Genomic DNA, 21,176 nt, shown 5'->3' with positions numbered 1-21,176 from the left:
CAGATATTATGGTTGCCTCTCAGAATTGTGCACTTAGCAAAATGCAGAATCCAATTCCAAGTCACTCATGAAAATCAACTTTCTGTGTGAGAAAGTCTTTACTTACCTCAGTTCATCAGTCTCGTCTTGTCAAATTTATGATTTTGTGGAATAATAAAGGTGTTTGATTGAATACAAATTATTCCATTTTCTGGAATTAGAAACTGGAATTAGATTGAGAGACTAGGACTCATCCTACAGAAAGCAAGTCACTGTTTTAAGAGACAAATGTAAACACTACTATTTTCAGTTTAGTTTTTCCCATAAAATTCCCAGACACAGTTGCACAGAATAGCCATTTACAGTTAAATGTTCATAAAAAATATGTGTGTCAGTCTGTTCCTCGTTTCTGGTTAGGAAGAAACATGGAGATGGTATCTCAAATTTTAAACACTTGGGAGGAACTAGTGCATTACAGGGATGAGACTGTCTTTGTAGGTATGAAAACAGAAAGCTGAGTGGGGAGCCTATTATTAATATCTTTTTATTAATTCAAGCAGATTTAGCCAACCGAATGCATATACTACATTTAGCTTCACTGGAGGATTTGGAATTCAAGCTTGCATTATTTCTGGCAAGAGTTATTTCAAAGGCTACTTTGGAATTTTGACCTGAAAATTTTTCCACTGACAGTTCACAACATATTTTTCAACTTGGTGATGTTTGCTAGTGGACCTGTCCCCAAGTATTAAATGGCAGTGACATTGGGGTAAACAAAACAACACTTGAATCTCTTCTCAGAGGAATTCCTGGTTGATTTCAGGACATAGTAGAAATAGGAAGAAAACCAGAAATGGTTGATGTTTTTCTCAACTGCTTATAAAGGTCTGTCTAGTCCTTTCTGTAGACTATTGCCAGCCAACTTGTCATTTTCTCTTGCAGCTGATATACAAGACAACACATATACAAATGAGGTCACTTGCTCACATATTTCTCACTATACTGATTTAAATTCAAACAGCAAAAACTGTGGTGTAGAAAACAATGGTTGGAAAACAGCTCTTACCTTTAAGGAATGCCTTCATCGAACTGCCATCCTCTAAAAGATGAACAAGAAACGTAATTGTGAGCTAGCTTTATTATCACTTTTTCTTAAGCTACAGTCTTACCTGGAAGGGTTCTTCAGAAATAACTAGGCATTATATAACATATACTTTAGTGTTATAACAAATTTTCTTTAACAAAATACTGACTATTGGCAGTTAACTCCCTCTCAGTCTTCCCATCATCTTGATATTCATCTAACCATCATTCATTACAAAAACAAAAATAATGAGATAATAAAAATTATTAGTATATTATATATCATCTGACCATTACCTTTTGTCTCCAATAGTATTTTTTATAGTTCTTTTATCAAATAACCTTGAAACTACTTCCAAGACCAAATTTTTTTTTATACCTTCATCACAGTTGGCCTTACTCATATAAAAAGATTTTGGTTCAATTTGCTCCAGGCAAATTTCATGGTAGCTGTATGAAGTACTGTAGTACTATATGGAGTACATTGTATGAAATACTAATTATTTACTGGTTCAGAGACTCAGGTGTAAATGTAAGGGAATTATATATCCTGCAGTGGTTAGTTATGGTCACTGTACTTAAAATTATGTATAAAACCTGCAGTTCTGGAAGTTTCTAAAACTTTTGCAGGTCTGCAGCAACAAACTGAACTTCTGTTCTTACTTTACTTTTCTTTTATACTGATGAATTTAAGGAGTTTTTCTGCAATTTCATTTCACTGTAAACATACATTCATACTCCTTCAGTTAAACTCCCTTGTTCACATATTATTTCCCAATCTTCAACAACCTCACTTGTTTAAAAATAAATAAATAAATATGTGCTCGCTATCAGCTTCTGTTCTATTGAATCCATGCTGATGTTGTATTTGTTTAAATGCAAGGATCCATAACATATTTCATTTCTTGTATGTAACTAAACCCTATGAATAAATCTCTTATGCATGAAGTCTAAACTCCACTGTATTTCAACTCTTGCTGCAATAAATAACTTGATTAACTTTTGAGACCTTCTCCTCATTCCATCCTAAGAAACAAAAGGTCACTAGCAGTTTCTAAAAGTAAAAACCAAATTCTGATGAAAACTGGAGCCAGGATTCGAGGTGCAGCCTCACCAGTGCCATGTACAGGGGGGCAATCACTGCCTTGATCCTGCTGGCCACACTATTGCTGATCCAAGCCAGGATGCCATTGGCCTTCTTGGCCACCTGGGCACAGGCTGGCTTGTGTTCAGCCAGTTGTTGACCAGAGCTCCCAGATCCTTTTCCACCAGGCAGTTTTCCAGCCACTCATCCCCAAGTCTGTAGCACTGCATGGGGCTGTTGAGACCCAGGTGCATCTCCCTCTGTACCCTTGTGTGGATCACATCCAGCCCAATAGATTTACTCAGATATGTCTAAGTGCTGCAGCAGGTTGCTGACTATTTCCCCTTGGATTGTGGGGAATTCCTTCTGCTTCCCACCCCTTTCTTCTTGCTCAGGGGTCTGGTATTACTGTTAAAGACTGAGGGGAAGAACGCATTAGGTGGCTCAGCCTTTCCTTCATCCAGTGGGTATCTTCCCTACTTGGCTACCTCACCAGCTGTGTCAGGCTCTCTTCCACCAGCTCCAGGAACCTCCTAAACTCCTTCTCTGCTGTATTGTATTTGCAGTCCCTCATGAGACCAACGGTTGGTGACTTCTTCCAGCTGCTCACTTCATCTGCCTCTTCTTCCTGGCTGGCTGGTCTGTAACAGACCTAGACCCTTCCATGACAACACCGGCCTTACTGGCCTTCCCCCTGATTCTTACCCGTAAACACCCAACTCTATCATCACCATCATCAAGCTCTAGACAATCAAGAAACACCTTTACACACAGGGTTACCCTACCTCCTCTCCTTCCTTCCCTCTCCCTGATGAAGAGTTTATAGTCATCCATGGCAGCACTTCAGCTGTGCAAGTCATCCCACCATATTTTCGTGATGGCAACTATTTCAGATCTTTATACACAACACTTCTTAAAAGATTGAGAACAGAAAGCTTATTTAATTTCACATGGTCACTGTAAAATTTAGATTAAAAAAAAAGATCAATGCACCTTTCCTTTTACACAATGTTTGGCTTGGGGCTTCTCTTCATTTGGCTATGATTCCCTCCCATGCCAATACAGGAATTTTTTTCCTTGTCTTCAATTGTAAAATTTTGCATCACTTGTATGTTGAAAAACCTGGAGCATTGCTCAAACATCTAGGTTGTGTGCACATATCTGCTCTAAAATTTTTTCATTATGTTGCTGGCAGGTAACAAATTTTTTTTCTCCATGAATGACATACCTATTACAAGGAAATACAACCTCCTGAGCATCCTCTCCTTTATGTTTGATGACAATCTTATCCAGAAACCATCCACACTTGTGTTAAAATGACAAAAGTTTATCATGTGAAATTATACTTTTTTAAAAATAAATTTTAAGAAAAAAGGCCCAGATTATCTTTCTCCAGCAGAAACAGAGATCATATTAAGACAGATCTCATCTAAATAAATAAGATATATTAACAGAATGAGAGCTTTATTATTTTTTGTCTTTTATAAGAGATGTAATTCTTGTCTGCCTTAGCTTGTTTTAATTTTAAGAGGGGTGGGTTTTTCCCTTGGAAAAAAATACATGCATACATCTCTGAACTGTCAACACCATTCACATCCCAGCCTACATCTTTTGATTCCCTGTATCAGGCACAAAGATGCTGGGACAAATCTGTTTATGCCAATAATCAAGATTTATGTGAAAGCTGGAAATTTTGGTCCTCTGTGAGTGAACGCCTTATTGCATATATAAAAATATTAATTAAAAAATCTTTAAAACTTATGCTCTCATGTGCAGATGGAGTGGGGCTGCAGCATTGGAGGGGCTTTGCATGTCTTGGTGCCAGTAACTGGCAAAACTGAGGATCCAAGGATCCAGGGCCAGCAACCAGATTGACTGCCAAAGGCCAGCCACTGGAGGCCTTCCACATCCATACTGTAAAAGTATGAATGTAATTTTATATTTGACACTGATGGACTGTTGTTCTGATCAGCTGGAGAGGGTAACAGGGCCACTTGTACTGCTTGTGTACATGCTGAGTTCCTGTCTGTGTTGATCTGCATGGCCAGCCATGTGCACACACGTGTTTTATAAATGTGTTTGTGTGCATGTCTACTGGGAGCACACACTCAGCCTTGCTACTATGAGAGCAGCAGGCATGGGGCTGTGCATCTCACATCTGCTAGGCTACTGAATTCATCTCCTCCCTAACTGCAGTAACCACTGGCACACCAATGCTGATATTTTAGATCTCTTCCAATGACCATCCTAGTGATTGGTCTGGTTGTCCTGCGACGCCCTTCTCAAACATCCTGTTCTCACTGTGCCTGCACCACTCACAGTTTGCCATGTTGCTTACGAGGTTTTGCCATCTCATACTGTTACTTTTCAGCACATTGCAGCAAAACAGCGTGGGGGATGTTTTGGTCAGAAGCAAACAATCATCCTATTTACCCTCATGCTTTGCCTCCTTGGCTGCATCTGAGTCTGGAAGTCCCTAGAAGGCAGCAGTTTCTGTCACATAGGAAGAGCATCCCCAGGTAGTCCCTGGAGCAAACCCTGTTCTCTAGGACAAAATCCTTTACCTTCCTCATTCACCTTCCCTCCTCCGTCTCAACCCTCAAAAGGTTGAGTCTCCCCTGATTCACCATCCTTTTCCAGCTCTTAACCCCTCAGTCACCTCAGGCTAGGTTCATGTAGAGCTACAGTCCAAAAGAGGTCTGTGAGATCTGTCTGTGCTGAGTACAATGAACAGCCTTCTGAATTACCAAGGCATATATTTTGTTACAGATAGAATTTAATCCATTGTCCTGTTTAGGCAGTTCTTTAAACCCACAGATTTGAGTTCCAGTGTCTCCACCTTGAGATAGCTGAATTGGGTTACAGGTTTGTAATGCTGATCCTGCTGATCCACACTTCCTATTAAAGGAGAGATGGGGGAAGAGAACATGGTATGGTGCTGTGGGGAATAGAGGGAAGGTGGGCTCCACCGCAGCGCCTTTTGTGTTATGTCTTGGGTTGCTACAAAGTGAAGCTCTCAGGTGTACAATCATCCATATGGCTGAGGGCAGCAAACTCTTTGGAACTACAGATACAGGAAACAACCATTCCAAGACTGCACTGCTCTGGCTATTTCTCTAATAGTCACAAGGCTGCTCAGAGCCTTAGACAGTACAGTCAGTCTGCAAGATGGGTGCTGCCTGGGGCCATTTCAGAACAGAGTAGGGTAAAAGGGCTTTTCAAATCTGCTATCAGTGGAGCCCTGAACTGCCTTAAAAATCCTTCTCTTCACTTAGCTTCTTCCTAGATATTAATCTGCAAACATATTTGCAATTTTTACATCTTCGGTGCTTTTAAATGCTAGCTTTCTATTCATTTACATCATTCCAGAGATGCACATTTTTCAAGGGCCTATACCCAAAATTCATCTCATCACCAAATTCTCTTTTTTTTTTCTGAAAACCTGCCAGCTGAATGCAATGTCACTCACTGGAACAGCTCTACATTGACTTGCATAGATCAAATATATAATAAAATCTTCTACAATTGCCCAAAGCAGCAAGGACATTGTGCTATAGCTACTCAAATTTTGTCAGGTAGCAAATCAGCTCCTGAATATCTTTAATTCCACCCTGGATAGTTTTCACTGTTTGTCTAAAGAAAGATTGTCTTACCAGTGTGAGCCACACTTCTGAATGTTTTCTACGTGCAAATAAATCATGCTTTCTTATAAATAATCTTGAAAACAAAGAGTGGAATGACAATATATGACATTAAACTCATGCCCTTTTTCCTGCCCATTACCACAGTTTTTCATCATCTCATCACAGGGATCAACCTGCAGGAAGACTTTTTATCACTGCAAGACCTTCTGTCACATTTTCTATGAAGGATGCAATATAAACAAAATGCATTTGGTTTAAAAAGGACTTGAAAACAGACTGGTCTCTAGGAAGTTAAATCCTACCTGGACCAGCTCCATCATGGCTAATCAGAACTTTCTCCAAGTCTCCCAGTGAGACAGCCTTTATGCAGAAAATATCCATCTGTGGAATCATACAAGGAAAATTATAAAAGTCTTAAACATAGCAATTTCTTTGACTCTAACAGTATAGAAAAGCTTTTTTTCTCTCTTTTTTCTTTTTCCAGAATGAATATAGTCATTTTATATTGGTCCTGGCCAGACAGTGAGGATCTTTTAAAACTTTTTACAGTGAATAACACCTGAAATTTACTGCACATAGTCAGCACCAATACCTTTGGCATGACACAATGATCAGTTTCCAATGATTATTTGGTTGGGTCTATATCATATTTTCTATCCCTATCTGCCTCACCAGGACTGGAAAACAGACTTAGGAATACAGATTTAGAACTTGATTCTAAAGTTCACAGTGATCTGTTCAGGACAACGTAAATGCTATCGTCACCATTTTATCTATATGTGCAATACAAATAACCAAGAATACCCAAATTCTAATATCTAAAGCTCTTAGCAAATGGTTGATCAAGCAGATAGAAATTATCCCTATGATGCAATTATGTAACCAATATTGAATAAGAAAAATGGTAAATGCTTGAATAAACTTTATAAATAAAAAGATATTTATATTTGTTGATGAAACAGTTTTCTAGCCATAATTTACTCCTATTGATCAGAAGCAGTTTTTACTTCACCTGTCCATGTTGAAATTTAACATTATTATTCTTAGATCTATGAATCTTCCTTTTGCCAGCATCTCCTCTTGTCCCAATTCGGTTGATATAAACATTGGAATCTGTTTCAGCATCCAGTTTGGATCCTGTGTATACATGGACCTCATACACTAACACTAAAAGAAGAAAAAACTTGAGATTATCCTTGCAGTTTGCACAAGATTCAAAAGTTTCCTCATCAAAATTTGCCAGAACACTGTACTGATTTTCAAGTTTCCAAGTAGCAACAGCTATCCATGAATTTGTCACTTCTAGGTTCAAATATTTTGTCTTCACAAAAATATGAAAACATCAAGATTTAGAAAAACCACATTATGCTGGGCAAAGCAGCTCATCAAGCAAGCGCTCAGTTTTCTTCTCTTACTGCCCATTGTCTATTCATGATTTCAGGACCTAATTCACAAAGTTTCTTTGCAATTTATCTGGAGACCACCTATCTATGTCTAGTCATCATCTGAAATAAAAGCTACTTTTCACTGGTACCAAAGCGCTTTCAACCTCCAGATTTGTGCAAAACAATTATCTGGATTGTGGACCTTCATTTCATCTTAAAAGAGGAATAACAATCACAAATCCTAGGGGTTTTAGATTTTCACTTCACATACAAAGGTGGGCAAGCAGATGAACAGCTCCCACACCTATAAAAAATGAACAGTTATCTTGCTTTTGAAGGTTTCAACATCTGTCATTAGTGAATGAGAGCACTTTCAAAAACAACTCTCAATTAAAATATATTTACAACTTTTTAATGCATCTCCTTATAGTCTAGAGCAAAGTCTTACATACAAAAAATACATATGTCTTCAAAGAATTCTGGAATATAATTTAGAATTACTGTATTAGCATGTTCTATACCACACTAATATTATTTTTATAACTATCCGGATGTGCAAATTTATTTTTAACAATTATTTGCAGTGATCATATACTATTATATTTCATTTCAGTTTTTCTCTCTGTTATTATTAAAAAATAATAATTCCTGCTTACATTTTAATGGCAATTTCTCCATGCAATGTTTCTATTCTAATCACAGCTGCCCACTTCTGCTGCTATGTAGTAGATCACAGAGAAGATTACTGTTTCATTTATGTGTAATTTTGACAGTTCTTGGGAGTGAAGAAAGGTAATAGAAGTCCTAACAAACACAATTAGTTCCTTTTAAGAAGGAACGAAGATAAAAACAGAATATGATAACAAAATGCTTGAAACTGGACAATGCTCTACAAAAACTAGTTAAAGTACTGTTGCCCTTAAACTGCCAAGTAGCTACTAGAATCTGATACCTCCATAATTTTTTTATTCACTGGGTCCTAAGTCAGCTTATAAAACTCAAACATTGTGTCATCCAGCATCACTGACGAGCAGCTATTTCTGATTCCCAGTGGAGAAATAGCAAAATAGTGCTGCAAATACTTGAGAGAAAAAAATAGCCCCATATGTATTAAAAGATAGGAGAAATGTTGATGGATAGACTCTATGCTTAACCAAATTAGGGTATTTCTTTTAATCTGTGTAAAATTATCCTAAAACACAGTGTCTCCAATTCTTTATCACTGTTACAACTGGGACTCTAAATAGGAGTGGTGTTCCTTGCCTAATTTTATTATTTTCTGTAATCCCAAGCATTCACTGCAGCTCTCACATCCATGCATTAATGTATCATCACTGCCTGTGATGTATAGTTGACCTCACTAACACACACACACCTTCAAAAGTTTGGCAGAGCCTTATAAAAATTGGTTTCAAGGTTTTGAACATTAAAAAATCGTGCTAAAAAAATTGTAGATATGAATAGCAAGTAGCAAAGATAAATTGACTTGATAATTAGCATAATTGAGCCATATATCCAAATTACATTTTATATCATAGCTGTTAATATAATCATAGCTGGCCAAAGGGCAGAGGATAAGGGCTGGCAGCAAACTATGACAGCAAATGTGCAGCAAAGCAAAAAGCCACACTGATCACGAATGGGCAAAATTTTTAGGAGTGTGGAGAGGTTACATTTTGAAAAAAACCCTAAAAATTGTAATAATATGTGACCATAAATTTTAGTAACCAGACTATATTACCCATGAAGCAAGATGCTGCAGTAGTAGAAGAAGTGACATATTGACATGAAATCTCCTCCACACTTTTACATTCTTACTTGCATTCTTAGTTTTGAAAATGCAAAACACCTATAGGAGGAAAGGAAAGGGTATAGACTGCTTATGTTATGGCTATTTACATAAAAAGACTGGTATCTGTATTACTTAAAACTACAAGTAATTTCCATGATCAAAAATAAAAATAATTTAAGTAACTATAAGCACAATTTTAAAGCATATTCAAGGGTTTTTTTTTTTTAAGAAACTGTTTAACAATAAATGTTTAAAAAAACACAATAGCAACAAGTCCTTTCATTATGGAGGAAGGATACACAAGAAGAGAACAAGAGGTAATTATAACACAACACAAAGATATTAACAGATAAATAAATTACAGTTCATTTTGTAGCACTGTACATCTCTGTGGTAACCAGAGAGATGATAATGATCTAATTATTAAATACAGCTTTCTTTTGCTACCAGCCTAAATAAATCAGTCTGAAGTAGACAGCATGCCCATCCTGAAATGTAAAAGCCTGGAAAATGTTTTCCATAGTTTCTTGTGTCTATACATCTCTCACCATCTGTAAAATGTTAGGTCTGACATTTATTTAAGCTACACAATCTGCATTATTTATACAGGAACCTTTTTAACAAAAAAGACCAGCTTGTGCTCTAAATTTTTCTACAAATATAAGCTACTACAATACAGGCTATTATCTTAGGATAATAAAAGGAATGTTTATACCCCTTAACTTGAGTATATGTATTTCATAGGAATCACACAAAAAATTAAGCAAGTAAAATATTGTCCAAAACACACATGCTGAATTACAGCATGGTGAACGTGGCCACTATGGTGAAATGCCTGCACATTCAAATAAGTATTCACTAAATAGATTGTGGACATTAAGCTTTTTCTGTGCAAATGGAAATCTAGGCACAGGCCAGCCTGATAGGATGAACATTTTTCAAATTTTATCATATAGTTCCTCTAGATTGCATAACAGCTACAAGAGGTGCTAGTGCTAATGGCTCCTGAGCTGTAGATTGCTTAAAACTAAGAACAGGAGCGATGGTGCCACTCTGTAACAGATAAGGCAAGGTACCCCAATTGTTTGATGGGACAATATGACCAAATCTGGAGGACAAACCTACCCATTGAATGTACTGCTGAGACAAAAAGACTCACCATATGTGAATTTTTTCCATTTGTAGTTTTCTGTATATTGTTGACAAAACATGGTTTGTTGTGTAGAAAGTAAAATGATCCTAGAAAACGTGTTCAGCCTCTGTGACTGTGGTTTCATTTCTTTCGAGTAACTGACCTATTCTAAGGCCCCTGCTGCAGGCCCATCTGCAATGGAGACTTCCTTCACTGCAGGAAGAAAAAGCCATACCAAGACTCTGAAAATCAGAGCTGTATAGCCCGATCCCCTATTCTGTAAAAGTAATTTCATTTTACTGTATGCTGATTCAGTGAAACTACACCAGCTGAAAAATGGCGTGACAAAAAACTCAGAGAGATGTAAACTCAAGGGAAAAAAAAAATGGGGGCAAAAAAAGTTGAAAATTATTTCATAAAGCCAACCACTCAACAGAAGTCAGAAAACAGTTTCAGCATTGTGAGGGACCTGTGAGACTCATATCTAGGCATCTTTCCAATGTGGAGCACATCAAAGTAATAGAAGAAATATCTTGGAAAACACAGTAACTTTGATAAAGGATATAAGAGGATTAATTAATACAGAATAGCAGGGAAAAAAACCTCAGTTAGAACTCAGTAAAAAAGAAAATGACCTTTCAGAAAATAAGTGATTGAAATCTTCAAATTGCTCACAGGGTAACCTTAGATAAGCTCTATAAACCAAACAGAAAAATGTGCAACATGGATGCACGGAGGAAACATTTGAAAAAGGGGAGGTAAAGTGTTTTCAGACAGAGGTGAGGAGTTTCTAAAAGGCAGATTTTAAAGCAGTGTAATAACTGTACCAAGAAGTGACAGAACCAAATATATAAAAAATACTGTGGGAGTCACACGAGCAGTCAAGTGTACCAGTACCAAATTTCTAGTTGCCCAGTCTATAAAAATGCTATCTCCTGAGATACTATCATGAGGCTTCAGGTGTTTTTTAAATCCCAACTCCAGGTTCTGGCATCTGTTGATAACAGAAGAAATTAACTACCTTGGACTAAAGAGTGAAAGAAAGGAAGTTCTCCTGGTTATGAAGAAGAGGTAACCTAAGGGCATATTAAGGACAATAGAATGTGAGTTAGAGCACCCTTTTTTCTGGATTTACCATTCTGGGCACTTGAATCAGGGCTTCCAATACAGAAAGATGATATATGCATGAGCCTTCACCACTGACAAGAGATAGTTTGGTCCCAGTTTGCAGGCACAGCATATAATTATTAATTCCTTTTGAAGATGTACAGAACTCAGTGACTTATGACACTTGCCTTTGGAAAATATAACCAGTAAACAAACACCTCCAGTTGCTTTGCATTAAAGATTAAGTTAATATTTTGATATGTTTTGGAAGAAAACAAACCTGATAGAATTAAAGATGAATTTATTGTTGAGAATATGAAAACAAAAGCTTTCACGGCAGAAACACTGGTCTCTTTCTGCTGACTTAGGACAATCTGCTGTCCCATTGCCAGATCTTTTCAAAGTAATTCTACTAAAAGAAAAGTACAGTCATTATTTGAGAATTTTAGTTAAGAGCAAATGAATTGAAGATCCTCAGCTGTCTGTGCCTAATGACACTGGTTTGCCTACCACAGAATCCCCCCATTGGCTCTCCTTCCTTCTTTCTGATGTGCAGCATGGAGTGGTTTTAGAGCAAAGAACTAGGTTCTTCTTGGATGAAACTACACCAGATAAAACATTCCATGAACACAATGATGACAATCTTGACACAAACTGGCAGTCAGTCTGTGGGAACAGATGAGAACAAGCCTGGAGTAACTTCCCTCTAAACTCCCATGAAGAGGACACCGGACACTTAACTGAGTTTTTAGCACTAAGCGCTTCACTAAGCAAATCCACTCCCACCAGGCTGCCAGTGTAAACAGACAAACTGGCCAAAGAGCACAAAACCTGGAGAGATGTTAAATGCTACACAACATTAAAATTGTCCAACTGTTACTATTCAGTCCTCCCTTTATGCTGGTGTACGAAGATCACAGAATGGTATTGCACAGTACTGCTCCAGGTTCTGCCTTTTTTCCATATAACATGCCCACTTGAATTAAATGGTCATTTTGGCTCGATCAGTCAAACAGGAATGTTGTACCTCAGGTTTTATCACTTCATATTTACTACCTGGGTTTCACAAAGGGTGTTTGGCATTTCGCCATGACAGAAAGGTAAAGATTCAGGTTAGTGCAGTGCTAAGGGTAAAAGAGAAAAAATTCTTAATGGCTGATACTGGTTAAGAGGGACTATCTTCCTCAGAAGTGGTGCATATATTAATTTAGAAGATACAAATATAAAAACAATATCAGGTTAGGACATTTCAGTTAGAATTACAGTTCTCACTGTAATCTCTACTAAATGCTATCTAATCTCCACTAGTACTATTTGGAGCAATAGTCTAAAATATGTATTCTTCATGACATACAAGAAAATTACCAGTTCTCAAAAAACACACTTGCTAATGAATTTTACAATAAAGAAGAGAAGCTTGACTATTTACCTATGTAGTTGGTGCCTCCCGAGTGATAAAACAGGAATAAAAATTTTGTAGTGATAATACTTGTGTTATAACTATTTGCTTTGGTCATCTTTTGCACTATTTCAGTCAGTGGCCACCTTCTAACCTTTCTGTGCCTGCACACTTCTCCAAGTGGAAAAGAATACTAAATATTTGGAGCTGGAATTTTTCCTGCCTCAGTCTCAGTATTTGTCTTTTATCTCATTTCAGTACAGTTATTCCTTGTTTATGTGAACAAGAACAGGACACATTTACCCATTTATATCCTCATCTGACATTTATGTTCACATAAACACAGCAGTAAGAAAATTCAGTACCTCTTGCCTCAGGTACCCCTCTAGAACAAAAGTTCATCCATATCTGAAGACAACCCACAGTAGGATGTGTGATAAAGGTCTACACATGTACAAAACACAGGCAGGGGGCAAGTCCAGGTAACACCCTGCTCTGGCTTCTCCCAGGCCCATCACAGGAACTGTCCACCCATCTCCACAACCACAGGTGCACAAGGGCAGGTGGGAACCTACAGAGACTTAGACAAAAGGAACCCTCTTCCAGCCCCTGCAGAGCTGTCCTAGGAGTCTCAGTCTGGGCGTGAAACCCACCACAATGAGACAGTTTGGAGCATCTATCAAACTGATGAGGTTTGATGCCAAGGGTGTCAGATGCAATATAGGGCAGCATTTTGTGGTTGCAGAGGACTTACAAGACATTTAGGAGAGGAACTGAAGTCAGGGAATTAGATGGATCTAGGTTACCTAGGGAGGAGCTAGAAAATAGATCACATCTGTTTTCTCTGTGTGTGCATGTGTGGTTAAGGAGTCTAAGTATCAGCAACTGGACTGGGAGTCCTGCATGGCAGCAAGTGGAGAGACTGGAGGGAATAAAACTGTCCGCAAGTGGAGTGGGACCAGGGGTCAGAGGTCCATGTCTCAGTGCAAGACCACACGAGCAGCCAAGTGTTGGAGGGACCATGGGAGTCTCGCTCAGCTGCCAGAGACACTCTGAGGTATGGGTATTTTTAGGGGTGAGGTCTGCTGGGGTGGGCATGAGGGAAATGGCCTGCACCAGCAGCTGGAGCAGGGCTGTGGCCTCAGAGACTCATATGTCCAGTTGCCAGCAACTGGGGAGACTGGGATCCAGGGGCAACTGCAGAACAGACAGGGTGTGTGAGCCCAGCTTCTGGATCTACCTTGTACACATCTATACTCATATATAGCCCCATTATTGGACATCCATCCTGCTCAGGCATAGAGGGGAGCAGGATGAGGCTGCTGGTGCTGTGTTTGGGCAGCTGCTCTGTGTGCCTGGGTGATCTGTGCAGCTGGCCTTGGTGTGTGGTACATACCTGTGCTCTCTGTGGGTGCTGGCTGGGAACGTGCTGCGCCTTGCTGCTGGTTGGACCTGGGGCCATGCAGCCGTGGCAGCCTGGCTGAGCTACACTGAGCTGCCACATCTCGTCTGATTCCCCTAATACTCCTGTGTTATAAAGCTAAGTCAAAAGCACTCAAAGTATTTTATCTTATTTTCATTGAGTGAAAAGATTAAGATATACCCAGCTCATGGCATGATTACTAATTTCCAATACCTATTACTTAGAAAATAGTTGAACAACTTCTATTTCGTGCATCACAGTGTAACTAGGGGATGAAACCAAATCAAAAGAGCAACAAGTAAAAAATCCAATACTTGCAAAGTTTGGTAAACTGAAAGTGTCTGGAACTGCCAGGAAAAAAAAAAAAAAAAAAGAAGAAGAAGAAGAAGAAAAAGCACAAGGCTGCATAGAAGAATTGCAGAAAAAAAAGAACCAAAACATGTTAGAGCAAACCTCCAGGGATCACCCAGTTCAACAGCATGATGAATTCAGGGACAACTTCAAAGACAGATCAGGTGAAGTTTTCTAAATCTCCAGGGCTGGAAAAGTAAAAGAGAAGATGTAATAGGAAGAGAAAAAGGAGCCACTGACCCAGAAGCCTTGGCAATGTGGCAAAAATAAGAAAAGGAAAGACAAAGGCAGACATGCATGGGAGGGACAAGAAGCCCGAGTTAGGAAAGGAAGTTGAAACTGGTGTGATGGAGGGATTGAGAAAGAACTGAAATCAACACTTGGAGTAGGAGACCAGATTACTGTCAGTTTTTTGAAGTGGCTGAGGGACAGTCAGAAAAACCAAGAGGGGTTACCAAGGTGAGAAATTTGAATGGAAAAGAAGCAAGTTCAGAGAGAAAGGTAAGGAAAAGCTAATAGATTCAGGAAAAAAATTCATATCTTAAGACAAGATGGCAGAAAAAAAAGAAAACCAAGGATTCAAAAATCGGTTCCAAGGCTTTGGATCCATATTGGTTGCATTAAAAACTTTGGTTGGGGAAAGGGAGAAAAAGAACAAGGAAAAATTACCCTTTCTTCTAAGAGGGAAGCTGAGCAATGAGGTAAGTGTTTAAGAACAGCAATTAAAAGACCAATGCCTTCTGCACTTAGTTTACATTTGTCGCTTTGTTTAAAGTTTCCAGCACATGCATTTGTACTTAAGCGAATCTAGTATCACCAGAAGATAACAGATTAAATTGAAAGTACAGGGTACAAACTACTAAATCATATCAAAACTTCTTTAAGTAATTAGCACCATGTAGTTTCTTCTGCTGGAAAAAGTTGCTTGATGTGGTTTGTTCAGTACTTGTAAGCAATTAGCTTTTAAATGGGAAATGAAAATGGATAGTCTTTCATTTGCTTGTTCTTGAGAAAATAAATGGGAAATGCTTTGGACTCCTTGCTGAGTTTGTATTGATGTTCAATTTAAATATTCCTAAAATCAATAACTAATTAGTAAAACTTAAATTTTTGGGAAATTTCCAGGTTCTTTTGGAAATTTATCTTTTCTTACATACTTGAAACATATATTTTAATAAAGATAATGTTCCTGCAAACACAAGGAAATATGCAGTAATACAATGATTAAAGACTAAATAAATGTGCCATTTTAAATATATTCTGAGCCTTTGCTAGAACTGACTTGATTTTTCATATACAAATACATAAATAAAGTGCACTGACCAGAATATTAGTACTTTTCTATGAATGGGTTTTTCAGACTGCATAATGCAGATTTGAATTATTGATGCTGAATGGATTGTTCATACAACTTATTTGGCTTCTGCACTATTTTTCTATTGCACCAGTAAATGACATATATGTCACTGTGAGTGGTATACGGTACAGTGGTACATGTCAGTGATCATAGGACTTGGTTCATCCTGATCAGTCCCATTTTTTGAAATCTCTTATTGAAGTCAGTAACAATTCTGCAAAAAAAAAAAAAAATTAAGAAATATAAAAGAGCAAAGCAGAAATGTGAGCTGGGTCATACATGCTTCTAAGCATCTTCTGTCCTCTGTAATAAAACATTCACACATCACAGACAATATTTTTTTCAGGCAATTATCTTCTTTTGACTTAAGGGTTTTCACTTCTTTAATATTTTCTTCTGAAATTATTTGATTGTCACTAAATGCATGATGATCTTTTTCTATGTTGAATCCCAGACACCTTGCAAAATTCACTGCATAAGTTTGAATCCAATTCACTAAATGGTAGCACCTATCTATGTAAGACCTAACACTGTCAGACGTTATTGGCCATCAGCTGCATCGTTGTTATTCTATTAATGTAAAGAGAATCTATTTAAAAAAAAAAATCACGCATAATGATTATATTGAATCCCTATTCCTCTATAAAGGCCCAGGACTTTTTAAATAATAACCTTATATGATGGCCTGTTTCCCTCTTCACTTGAAGAGAACAAAGTGCATCAAAGCTGTCATAAACCTTGAAGTTCCAAAGCGTCACCCTGCAGCTAACAATTTCTGTGTGAATGGCTGTGACTCAAGCCTGATTTGAAAAACACGTGTGTGATGATTCAGATCATGGATTTCTGGTAAAGTATGTTTTATGCAGGACAAGAAAGGATGATCTGGAACTTGCTAAAAGGAACTGGGTGTCACATGACATTACATACCTTGATTTCCTACCTGATGTCTTTCTCTAAAGAGCAGTTTTTATCAGTGATGTATGGGCACTCTGAGAAATTAAAAATATTATAAGGTAAGATGCCCTGACCGCAACTATCATTCTAATTTTGGGAAGGAAAGGAATGGGGTTAAATGATCACTTCCCTCTCCTGCAGAGCTAGAAATTATCTGGAAGGGATTACTTCATGGTTACACTGGCTTTTAGGCAGGCTGCCCTGGAAGAAACAGGAAAAACTGTCATATACTCACAGGATATGGCTAGTGAGCACATGATCTAAAATACTGAGCACGTACGTGGCAAAAGCTCCTCGGCAGGGTTTCTTATTGCCACTTCTCTCCACGTATCACCTTCATCCCTGTCTTTGGAAAGCCAGCTCTCTATGGGGAGACAAATCTCTTCATCAGAAAGAGGGACTACTCTTTCAAGTCTGACTTCCTCCAGGTACCAGCTGGGATCCTTTCCAGTGCTGTCATGGCCAATGCAGATTTTATATAGCTGCCCAAGGCCTCTGAGATTAATCTCCAATAATAATAAAAAAACCCAACCAGGTTTTAATAACAAATTACACTGTTGTCTTTTAGTCATCCTTCTTTTACTGGGCATGCAAGCTAAATGTGCAGCTAACAATCCTGAGAGTAATGGGTTTTGTTGGAAAACTAAGCCTTAATATACAATGAATCCCAGAGACACAGAGCAAAAGCATATGGAGTAGTCTGCAAGTGTAATTTTATTGAGTTCAGTACTGCATTATTTAAAGTGAGCAAAGGGCTCAGACAATCCGGTCTGTTTCTAGACCTCTTCACAGAATCCACTTTCTAGTGTTAAAATGTAAATCTCTATTTCTAGCAAAATACTTTAAGAAGCAGAAATAAGCCCTATTAACTATTCCTACCACTTATCAGTCTGCTACTTTTCTCTTTGACTGTTTTTATGTGCACTGGTGTCAGCATTAACTGTTTTTGTAAGCGCTGATGCCACTCTGCAGCACATTTGAACAATAAAACATGACTATGCCGCATTGAATACTGCAGCCTTGAAATAAGACCCACTAAGTTTTGGGTTGCAGAAGTATTTTGGTCAATGTTGATGGCAGGAATCTAAGCACAAAAGGAGGGTTAACCACTTTCAATGGTTTTTTTTTTAAACTTTTTTATCAGTGTTGTGTTCGAAAGGTCATGGCAATTGGGAAAAAAATCACCAAGTAAAAAAGAACAAAAAATAGTAGTTTCCTTTACTATTATAGCAATTCTGTACTACTTCACATCAAAACAAAAAGGAGACAAATATCCCTGAGGCAAGCCTGGCACAACTCAGTCTCATAGGGTGAGAGCATGACACGTATGCTAGTAGTAAAAAGTCTGAACAGAGTCACACTTATGACCACTGTAGTAGGTTTTGCTATATTAAAACAGCATGTTAAAGTAAGATGTACCAACTGAAGATACAATTATAGCATTAATGCAATAAAACCATGTACATCAAAGATATGTTGCTAATACTCACAGCAGAATTACTGCAACAGACAAAAAGCACTCTGAAACTAGCCACAAATGCAGCCAGGACATTGGCTAAGTTACCCTAATAAATTTGTCACTCTGCTGCAAAACAGAGACCTCTGCAGTGGGCAAGGGACTGCTAAAGTTGCCATGCAAATAAATATAAAAATATATTAGAACACTCAACCTTTATTGCAAACAGAGTCAAGTATGGTATTGGTGAACAGCAAAGTTGGTGCTCTCCTGAGATGCAGGCTCTGGCTGCTATTTGTGGTGCAGAAGTATTAAAGGGCAATTTAGTAAACAAAACACTGATACCTCATGACGTCATGTCCATGATTAAACTCTGGCTTAACCCCTGTTTAAAGAGAAACATCACAGCCATCACAGATTACTGTATACAATAATCATTACCATGATTCTTGTTCAGGACCAGGAAACTCTGTCAAAGAGCCCCTTTCAATTTCTGAAGCATCCAATCAGACATTTGGCTAAGAAACAAACTGAAACACTGACAAAGCAAATCCTGCATATCTATAGTATATATAGATATCATATGAGTTGGCTCAAAAGTGAAGCTATAACTTTTAAAATTATATTGATTTATCATGTTATGCTAAAGTGGATTTTTTTGTTTCAGAAGGAGGTCTAAGATGGGAGATATGATTCCAGGTGAATTCCCCTTGCAAAAACCTCCTCCTGGTCCTTCTCTTCCTGCTGTGCTCCAGCAGATCCATTTCCCTTCTTATGTTGCAGGCCCTAGAGATGGATGTAGCATGTGGGGTCTCACAAGAGCACAATAGAGAGGCAAAATTCGCTCCCTTGACCTGCTGGCCACATAGTAGATGATGTTTGGCAGACCACTGGTGCAACTGGAGAAAATATCACAAAAATAAACACATGTGGGAGAGCTGATCAAAAAAGGGGGGAAAGGAAAAAAAATAAAGAACAAAATATGAAGTAATGTGAAAAAGGAGAGGGAAATGGTGAAACCCATTCATCACCATATCAGCATGCAGGGACTTCTTGTTACTGGATAAGCAACAGAGCAATCCATCAAATCTAATCAAATGAAGTTTCAAGAAAAATCGATAGAGAACAGAAAGCTCTACCCAGACCATTGGGTTTCTCCAGGAGATGCACCTAGTTGCAACTAGTTCAGTTAGATCAATTGAAGTCCTGTTTAGCATCTCTAAGCATGTATGTTCTTGTGTCTTTCTACACTTCCTATCCTTCCCTAACATTCACACTCTAAAAGCAGTTGTGGTATAACCAAATTAAGAAAGTTATGACCATGTGCTAAAGGGGAATTTGCCCAGTTTCGAGTCAGGTATATTTTCTTGCTTTCAACTAAGGAGAGAAACAGTATAAAGCATCCTTGTCTACTTGACTCACAAATTAAAAGGTTTTTGGAACGGTAATGGTGGACTTACAGGTTTGCGGGACTTAAATGGCATATTTCAGAGTCTAAAAATCTCAAAAATAACTCAATACACAGAACACTGGCCATCTGATAACATGCTCAGTAATATGCTTAATATTTTTGTATAATATTCTCTTTCTCAATAATTGTTTGTTAGTGATCTTGGGGGAAAGAGTCATGTTTATTCTTGGGTGGAAACTAGGCAATGGCAGAGGGGAAATCAACTGTATATGATGCTCTGAAAGATAATAAATTTCAAATTTATTTTCAGTACCAATTGCATTTTTGGTGCTTGGAACAATTCATCTTGATGTCAGATCAGATATAACATTGGTCTCTCAGTGGTATTGACTTGCTAACATGTTAGATTTTGTCAATTGGAATCCTGTCAAACGTGTGTCAAATTTTGCTCTTTGCAGTGAAATGCAGAGGAAAATATTCTCATAATGCAGTAGAGCTAACGATATTCTTTTGACAACATAAACAGTGTCTTGAGGTTGTTTCTTCCTTCCCTGTGTTGAATAAATTGCCTTGAACTTCAGCGTGACTTGAACACAACTTGGCATTTAGAAATCTACTTTCACAGCTAGAACATTTTGTAAAAAGTTGTAGAACAAAGTTGACTTTGTTGCCCTCATAAATAACATGCTTACAAAAACCTTAGTCTAGCTGTTCTATGATGTTCCAGCACCACAGCTGCAAAAGTAACATTCCTCTTTATATGGAAACACCCATTCTGAAAGACCTGCAATAAATGTCCAAAGAGGAAAGGATAAGCCCCAGGACTAAAACATCACTCTGAAAATCAGGCAGCTAGATTTTATTCCTGGATCTGCTTTAGGCTTCCTGAAAAACATTATAGAATTCACAAGCCCTTTTTGTTTCACTGTCTCAACTATACCACAAGGACAACATTTACATGTCTCTTACAGGGATATTGCAAAATTCCCTTCATGCATTTTGAGATCCTCAAAAAAAGGCATAACTCTGAAATTCTATATTTTTTTTCTAAAATTTTGTGTTAATTTTGGGTTAGTTGTACTTTTCTAAAATTACATTGAGAGACCAAAAATCATCAACTATAATGATGTAATAGAGTTTGGACATGGAGGGAAATTCAAATGCCATTATGATGTGGCTTACACCAGCCACCCACAGAACATAAATAAAACCTAAACTGCAGAGGTAACAAACAGGGTCAAGGAAACACAGACTGAGGTAAAAGGATCTAGATATCACAAACATCAGGTATGGTGATCTTCTCAAGAATGGCCTGTTAGAGAAATCTTCTACTAGTGCCAACCTCTTCCAAGAAAAAGATTTTACAAAACACCTGAATCATTGTCTATGGTTAACTTGCTGGTTGATTGTGAAACTCCATCTGATGCATCAACCAGTTTGTGTTCAGTTCTGGAATAAGTGCTAAAGTGGATGGGCCTCATTTAGACCTTGTTTATGTGACAGACTGCCAGCACTTAATAACCTTAAAAATACCATTGTGACTACAGTGATGGTGGTAATTCTATTGTGTTTGTAGCTTTTTTCTTCATTGTCACAGGCAATAATATCAACACATCATA

General features: G+C 37.9%; 1 protein-coding gene across 1 annotated transcript in view; it reads right to left on the bottom strand.

Annotated features, from left to right (window-relative positions):
• The window catches only part of RP1 (RP1 axonemal microtubule associated), a gene marked incomplete at its 3' end in the record, with an annotated part of 163,329 nt that overhangs the window by 79,442 nt on the left and 62,711 nt on the right, over positions 1-21,176 (bottom strand). Inside the window, 8 exon segments of the mRNA XM_082284668.1 lie at positions 1,046-1,078; positions 1,233-1,288; positions 3,375-3,449; position 3,451; positions 6,093-6,171; positions 6,803-7,111; positions 14,002-14,132; positions 16,971-17,196. Of these exon segments, the coding sequence (XP_082140794.1) occupies positions 1,046-1,078; positions 1,233-1,288; positions 3,375-3,449; position 3,451; positions 6,093-6,171; positions 6,803-7,111; positions 14,002-14,132; positions 16,971-17,196 (910 nt within the window).

The sequence above is a fragment of the Coloeus monedula genome (assembly GCF_965178545.1).
Source record: "Coloeus monedula genome assembly, chromosome: 1".
NCBI lineage: Eukaryota > Metazoa > Chordata > Aves > Passeriformes > Corvidae > Coloeus > Coloeus monedula.
Note: the sequence above shows the minus strand (reverse complement) of the source record. Positions and strands in the feature narration are given on the sequence as shown.